At 39.5% G+C, this 8,402-nt stretch overlaps 1 protein-coding gene across 1 annotated transcript in view; it reads right to left on the reverse strand.

The window, feature by feature from the left end:
- Positions 1-8,402, reverse strand: part of LOC134847031 (uncharacterized) — a 10,415-nt gene extending 2,013 nt beyond the window's left edge. The window contains exons 1-2 of the mRNA XM_063864520.1: positions 7,522-8,402; positions 541-3,007 (exon numbers count right to left, since the gene is read on the reverse strand). Coding sequence (XP_063720590.1) covers positions 541-3,007; positions 7,522-8,365 — 3,311 coding nt within the window. The 5' untranslated portion in view covers positions 8,366-8,402. The remainder of the gene's footprint in view (positions 1-540; positions 3,008-7,521) is intronic.

The following is an 8,402-nucleotide window of genomic DNA, read 5'->3' on the forward strand; positions in this document are numbered from 1 at the left end:
TGGTGAAAAGCATAAGCTTCACACTGATGAAAAACAGATCAGAATTCACGTTACAGTTTCAAACTGATCTAAGCCAAACTTGTAAACAAAAATTATAAATAGGGCTATCAAATGAAAATGACCAATTTATTATATCAGAACCAAAGTAGTGACGAAGATAGCTCATTACGTAGAAGGAGGACCATTTAAAACAGTTCCTTTTAGTGGATTGTAAGCATAATTGATCAGTAGCATAAAAAGAAGTTAGCCAAAGCAATACCGAGGCATGTATTACCAATACAAATGCAACTGGGTCACAAACCTAGTTCGATTCGAAACGGGGAATTCGAGGCACCTAAATTTAGTAAACAAAACACTGCTTAGTTATAGAAGTTCGCAATTTGTATGAGTTTGAACCCGCATTTTGAATAAACTTTGGACGCAAAATAAAATAGATAATGGAAAATAGCACCCTTATTAGACCAGAAGACAAACGTCACAATTGCACAAGTTTAAGAGAAAGCTTTCAACTGAGTGAAACCAGATCGAATGGCGACTCACTCGATTGGATTTTGATGAGGATTGGTGGATTTTGGAGCTACTGGCTTCTTCTTGACCGTCTTTTTGGCCACCTGTTTGATGGACCTCATCACACCCATAGTGGGCGGGGGAACAAGAGGAGAAAGAGAGGAGGGAGTGTTGTTGCTACTGTAGCTGCACTCACTCATTTCGCTCACATTCAAATCAGCTGCGTCCTCATTGCTACACAATGCTCCCACATTTGACTCCTTTGTCTCCACTGCTTCTATTGGCTGCCGCTCTGTCCCTTTTTCCAACTCCAGCTCAGCTCCAGTTTGCAGTGACATACTATTGCTAGCACTCTTCTCCATAGATTCTCTGGCAGAGAAAAGTTTTTGTTCCTTTCCAAGGGAGCTTGAGTTGGCTGCTACTCTGTTGTCAATCGGACACACGACTTCAGAATTGGAAGCAGTTGTCGTGGTGTCCCATCTATTTTTCACCTCCATCTCACATCTTTCCGAAGACTCACCAGATACAGCTTGAGAGTTCTGTATTTCACTATAAAATACACTGCAATGTTTCTCCTCGTTTACTCCTTCTGACAGGGAGTTAGCAGAGGCTGTCGTCTGTGATTTTTCTTTTGTGGAGTTTGTCGGAGCAGCAACCAGTCCAAATGCGTTTGTACAGTTGGCAGCTTCACTGAGACTGGAGGCAGCTGCTTCTGGGTTGTTCACTACTCTCTCAATTGCACTCTCTATCTGTGCAGATGCAGTCGCTTGGGACACTTGGCACTCCTCCGAGGGGACCTCTCTGGTTTGGGACTCCTTCCTCACAACACTCTTTTTCCCAGCAGCAGGCTTACTTTGCTTCTTTTTATCAACACCACTAGCGGCAGACTTCTCTTGTGGACGACTGACTGTGGTTCCCTCTGGACTGCCAACTTTCCTGATTCGATGGTTGTCTGGCAGATCTGGCTCGTTGTCGAATATCTTGGGCAGTGCTGCCTTGATAGTTTTCATCTGCAGCCTCTCACTCAATCCAGTGTAGAGTTGTTTCCTCCTCTGAGCCTTCAACAGTCGAGTGGGGTTGAAAGGACCCCCACCCGCATCATCATCATCGTCATCATCCTTGTTTCCCTCTTTCGATGCACTACTCCCACTCTCAACAGCACTAAGTTCTTCTTCGTCCATTGCCTGCTTGGTTTTCACTCGTTTTGCCACTTGTGTTGTTATTGTTTTCTGGCGCGGCTTCTCTCCTCTGCCCTTCCCTGCGTTCTGGGAGTGCTTCCTTTTCAGGGTCACCTTTTTGGGAGAGGTTAAATTGAGTCCAGACGTTCTATCTGGCATGCTGTGCGCTGTGGATGTTGCCGGTGATAGCGTGGAGATTGGAGTAACAGTGGTCTTGCTGGAGCTGCAGGTACTAATAAACACACTAGTGTCCACAGATAACACTTGGCTGCATTCGTCTCCCAGTTTCTGTTCACTTCTGATAGTACCTACTCCGACTTCGGTGCTCTGTTGTTTTACATCGTCACGATTTGCATCTTCACAATCGGACTCGGCATTGTTAGTATTTGCTTCCGTAAGCCTATTGGCGTCTCCTTTACTGTGACCCAACAAATGCTGTTGATTGACTCCTGTCTCACAGGCAAACGACTCGGACAACTTCCCTTTTTCTCCCACCTCCATAGTTAGCTCCATTGGAGAACTCAGACCACTTGACCTAAGGCCAAAATATCCGTCTGATCCTTTCCAATCCAGCTGTCGTCGGCAATCAGTCTCTGCTTCCATTTTGGCGGTCAGTGCCAGTGGCATGTTCTGGTTCGCATCCAGAATAAGCACACAGTCCTCCTCGTCACTGTCGTCCTCGAGTGACAACACTTCCTTCGTCTCACAGGTCAACTCAATCGAAGTACTCGTGCCTATCTTCTGGCACTCATTCATAGCACCAATATCTACCCTTGGACCCTTGATTTGATCAGTTGAAATGTGTAGAACGTCGATTTCACTTTCAACAATTGTCTGTCCAGATGGCTCAGCTGAATTCGCTTCAACCTTTCCAGTCACATGTTCCTTTGAGATTTTAGAGGGAACTCCAATATGTGTCGAAGTTTGTCTCTGTGTTTGGCATCTATTGCTCCGATCCTGTTCTGTTGTCACAGTTGTTTTGTTGTCAGCATCTGAGGCTGGTTTGGACGCTGGCCAACTTCTCTCTGCAGTTGGCTGTAGTGGTGTGAACTTCAGAGTTGATTTCGTCTGACTGAGGGGAGTTTTTGGCTGAAGTAGTTTGTGACAAGAAGTAGAAGTAGTAACAGAGGCTGAATGTGACTGAGTTTGTGATTGTGCTTTGGCCCAATTAGGGAAACACACATTCCCGTCGAAACTCGCAGCGGTCCTTGTTGGTCCGGTTTGATCACATGTTTCATTCAATCTCGTTGCAGATTGGATCTGGGAGGGGCAAGGGAAAGAGCCAAACCCCAGTGACGAGGCTTCCCCTGAGGGGAGGAGAGCTGAAACAATGCAAATTATTTTCAAACCAAAAGCACCGTAATCTCGGAACAATTGTGAAGTTAGGTTTTGAGATTACGGTGCAAAAATAGTGTTAGGGATCAGTTTATTTACGAAAAATGCATTCCATGATGGTAAGGTTGCTAATTTTGCTACTTCAACGTGTTTGTCCCATAAGTAGTCAATTGTAAAAGTATTTGTCTCGCATGGAAATTTATAGAGACGATGTGATGAATTTCGCGTACATTAATGTAACAGCTGGTTATTAGTGTTGGGCAATCGTACTCGGAGTTTTTATTCCAATGAAAATGGTGAGGAACTTTGTATTTAGGTGTGTTGTTTTCCACGCAATATTAGATACCACAAATAATCATCCGAATGAGTCGAGTGATACATCAGATTAAAGCACTTCCAGTCGTGATTCGAATGGCATTGGGACACATTTAGAAACTGTTTTCATGCCATTCGAATCACGACTGGAAGTGCTTTAATCTGATGTATCACTCGACTCATTCGGATGATCATTTGTGGTATCTAATATTGCGTGGAAAACAACACACCCGAATACAAAATTCCTCCCCATTTTCAATGGAATAAAAACTCCGAGTACGATTGCCCAACACTAATAACCAGCTGTTACATTAATGTACGCGAAATTCATCACATCGTCTCTATAAATTTCCATGCGAGACAAATACTTTTACAATTGACTACTTATGGGACAAACACGTTGAAGTAGCAAAATTAGCAACCTTACCATCATGGAATGCATTTTCGTAAATAAACTGATCCCTAACATGATTTTACACTACGTGTATTTACCGATTATCCGCACCCATAAGAACTACTCGGTTAAACCAGGCACATGACTTTAAATGAGTCCCGGTAACGACGAATGTCTTCAAGAATTCAGAGATGGAAGAAGGGCTACTCCAACTCCTCTTACCGGCCACTCACTGCAACAGTATGTGCTGCTCTCACAACAATTGGTGTGGCTATGATAATAATGAAACACCGCTGCAGGGTGATTATGTTTGACCCTCTTATAAAGGACATATAACAGGGTCGAAGAAGAATTTATTTCTCCATATAGATGATAATACAAGCATCAATTTATTTAAATTATTAAATCAACAAAATGGAGGGGATAGACAAAAGGCGCAGTCTGTGCCTACTTGACGTCTACACGTTGAACAAATTATGATTGAAACTAAGTAATAAAGATAAATATATATTCGAATGAATATAGGATTGTGGGGAAAATTTTTTCCCCCTAAAAGTAAGCCCTCATTAAGGAATAGTTATTACATCTACTCCTGTCATTTCGGCAAATTCTCATTCTAGCTGACGAACTAAGAATATGAAAGATAACATGAAAAAAAAATTTAGTTTTTTCATTTTTTTTTAAATTTTCAAAAAAATGCGATATCTCGAAAACTACAAGGATTTGGAGGGTCATATTTTCAGCATAGAATCGCAACCCTAGAATGGTTGTTTGATAGCATTTAGCCAGCAGGTACCATTTTTCAAAAATAACAATTCAAAGAAATATGTTTTGCACCAACTCGTAATTGCCACAAGTGAAATTGTCTTTAAATTTATCTACGAAACTTTTTTCTTCAATTTTTGACATTAATCCAATATTTTCAGGTAAAGCTTATTAACACTCATAATATTCAATAAGTTTGAACCCCTATTAGCCAAAGAACATTATTTTACCTTAATCTTACAGAAAGGTGAAACAAATAATCGACCTTTTGAAATTCGCAAATAGGCAAAATTTTAAAAAGTAAACAAAGAATTGAGAAAACAAGTTGGATGTTTTTGATTTATTGATCGTAAACAAAATTTCATCAAATCGTACTCATATAGCTCATGAACTGCTAGTATTTTTTTTATCAGAAAATAATTTAGTAATGGTATCAAATTTCCTATTGAAGCAGATCATGCGAACAATTTTTCGTTGCACATTCAACAAGGGTTTCAAAAAGAAAAACTCGTGCCGCCGTAGACGAGCAGGCCACATTGTAATATTGGCTTGATATTCGACATAGTATTTCAGTAGGATGGATCTTGGTACATAAGGTCTCATTTTTGATATTACACCACAGTGACGACCTAGTTTTGATTGAACATTCTGTATATGGTGAGAAAATTTAAGCTTATCATCTAGAATGACACCTAGGTATTTGCAAATAGGTTTTGGCTGAAAAGTGAAATCAAGTATATCAACAGAAAGATTGGAAGCACTTCTATCCTTCGTAAAATTAATAAAAGTAGTTTCATCTGAGTTTAAGGTTAACTTATTTGAACAAAGCCAGGAAGAATTGTTGGTGAAATCTAACTGGTATTCTTCATAGATAGATGTTTGACAAGATATGCTTGTATCATCTGCAAATAGAAACACATTTGAATTGCAAACTGCGTGCTGCATGTCGTTAATATAAACAAGAAACAAGAGAGGGCCTAAAACAGAGCCTTGAAGTATTCCCGTGTTTACTTGCAACCAATTAGATGAGCAGTTGTTTATATGTACACATTGATACCTATTGGATAGATAGCTTTCAAACCATTTGTAGCAATTTCCACGTACTCCATAGGATTCTAATTTCCTCAAAAGAATTTTATGGTCCAGCGTATCAAATGCCTTTTTTAAATCAATGATGAAGCTACATTTAATGTTTTTATCAACACCTAGTCTTAATCTTTCAGTCAATTCAGCTAATGCATCAACTGTGGCAAACTTCTCCCTGAATCCAAACTGACGATGATACAGTAATTCTAACTTTTCAAGATAGTAGTAAAACGAGAGTGCATGATTTTTTCAATAACTTTGCTGCAGCTACTTAAAAGTGATATTGGACGGTAATTGCTCATAAATATTCTGCTATCAGCTTTATGAAGAGGTAGAACCCGAGCATACTTGAGGGTTTGAGGAAACATACCGGAGCAAAATGAGAGATTAGTTAAGTATGTTAAGGTGCCAACACATACCTGCTTTTAACTAAAAAAGGTTACTAATTTCATCGATGCCACAAGTATGCTTGGGCTTCAGACGCTCTATCACATCAATTATCTCACAAATTGTACTATTAAAGAGATACATAGATTAGCTCACGTCTTCTATTTTAATCACTCGCTCCACTAGGTCAATTTTGCTTGCTAACTTGGTTCCTACCGAAGCTAAATAATCATTAAAAGCGTTAGATATTAGAACGGGGTCAGATAATTTATTGTTATTGATAAAAAGAGCTGAGATTTTTGATGATTTTGCCTTGCCGTCTTGCCATTTATTTCATTTAAAACTTTAAATACTTGTCTCGAGTCTCCAATATATTTATTAATTTTTGAGTATTAAACTTTTTTCGCGATTCTTATAAATTTTTCGACTTTGTGACGTTGGTTAAAAAAGTTAACTTTTTTAAGATAATTCAAATTGTCTGACTTCCACAATTTGTATAAGCATTTCTTTTTATACACGAATTCTTCAAGCCTTTAGCGAACCAAGGAGCATTAGTTTTGCTTTTGTGTATCATATTACGTAATGGTGCAAAAAAATTTAAGGATTTCATTAAGCTGTGATTGAACTTTTTGTACGCAAGGTCTATGTTATTATCGCTGATCAGGTTTTCATCTTCTAAGTTATGTTTCAAACTTAACAAAAAATCCTTCATTATATTTTCTTTTGTTAAGAATGACATATCACGATATGAATAACTTGATAAATCACCTTTAATGCCAGAATTAGATTTCAATATTATGGGATAATGATCACAAAAGCATTCATTATCTAATACTTCCATGGTTGAATTTTCTAAATTCCTGATTGTAAAATGGTCTATACAAGTTTCAGATAGGTCACTAATTCCAGTTGCAGATTAACTAAAAAGTTCAAACCCATTTGCTGCTATTGTGTTCAGATATGATTGCTGGAACTTATTTTTCTGTAGTGTATCGATGTTGATATCTCCCGTTAGAATTATCGGTACTTTATACTGAGCAAGATGCTCTAGTTCCCTATCGAGCTCATCGACAAATTTAATTTTATCATATCGTCGGGGTACATATGCCAACACAACTATCAATTGTTTACCACTAACTTCAACAAGGATTGATAAGGATTGTGGAAAGCCACTCTCAAGCTGTTCTAATAAGTTAACCTTATCGCCTAGCTCTAGTTCCCCCACCTCTATAGTTCCCCCACCTCTAGTTTTTCTGGTATTAGTTATGATGGTATGGAAACCTGTTATTTTATGAAGTTAGCATCATCAATTTCCCTAAGCCACGTTTCTGTAAGACAGAAAATTTATCGGAGACTCGAGACTACTTAGAAGTGCTTCCACATCTTCATGGTGTTTTTTTTAATGATCGTATATTAGAAAGTCATAAGTTAACAGTTCGAACATTTACACTCTAAGGGGCTATGAAAACAAACAGCAACATATCTATATCATGTCAGATAGAACAATTGAATGCATTAAAAAGAGGATAGAGTACACGCTTAACTTCTACTCACCACCGATGTTGTTAGTCGTAGTGTTAATTGTGTTTATGTTCTGTTTGACACGGACGAGGAAGTTGTCCCTTCCCTCTCTCTTCAAATCAACCATTGGCTTCCTGCTCCTCCGCTTCATTGTATTAGGAGAAGACAACCCTGCGAGCACCACTGGCTCTAAGGACACCTGGCTGAGATCAGAAGCTAGAAGAGCGGAATTAGAACCAGAATTAGCACCGGAACTAGTGATGCTTTTTCCTACACCACTACATTGCACTTGAGCGACACAGTCACCACTTGGCGTACTTTTACTATTCGAGGGTGACTTCCGATTTGAAACAGGAAGCCTAACATTCTTAGGGTGCTGCAATTCTTTAGTTTCACTTAAGCTGATTGCACATCTCTCGAACTCTGCTGGTGTAGTAGTAGGCGGTGTCGTTTCATTGCACTTCAACTGTTTCGAGTTGCGAGTTTGCACACTGTCTGTGATGATAACATGTTCCGAGTTGAGATAGTTGGAGATAGTATTTTCTGATACCTCAATGTGAATTGGTTGCGTATCTCTTCGCTGTTCAACAATTGAAGTTGTTTTGGCGTCACCTAAATGTGCAGTCTGCGTGGAAACATTCCTTATATTCTGGCTGTTTTTGGTCGTATCTTTCTGGTCCCTCTGGCACTGGGCAGTACTGGCTGTTGTGTGGTGTAGTCCGAATCTGTTGTGTAGTTGCGGCAACAGATCTGGCTGGAAGTGAATGGACACAGTACATCCAGAGTCTATTCTGCCCCCGGTGGACGAGGAACAGTCCAGTCCATTGTCCAGGAGTGCTCTGATCAGCTCGGCTGTGCAGTCTATAGTAGCCTGCATTAGTCCGTCTAGTATTCCATATTAATATAAATACAGT

This window comes from Symsagittifera roscoffensis, chromosome 5, assembly GCF_963678635.1.
Source record: "Symsagittifera roscoffensis chromosome 5, txSymRosc1.1, whole genome shotgun sequence".
Taxonomy (NCBI): Eukaryota; Metazoa; Xenacoelomorpha; order Acoela; family Convolutidae; genus Symsagittifera; species Symsagittifera roscoffensis.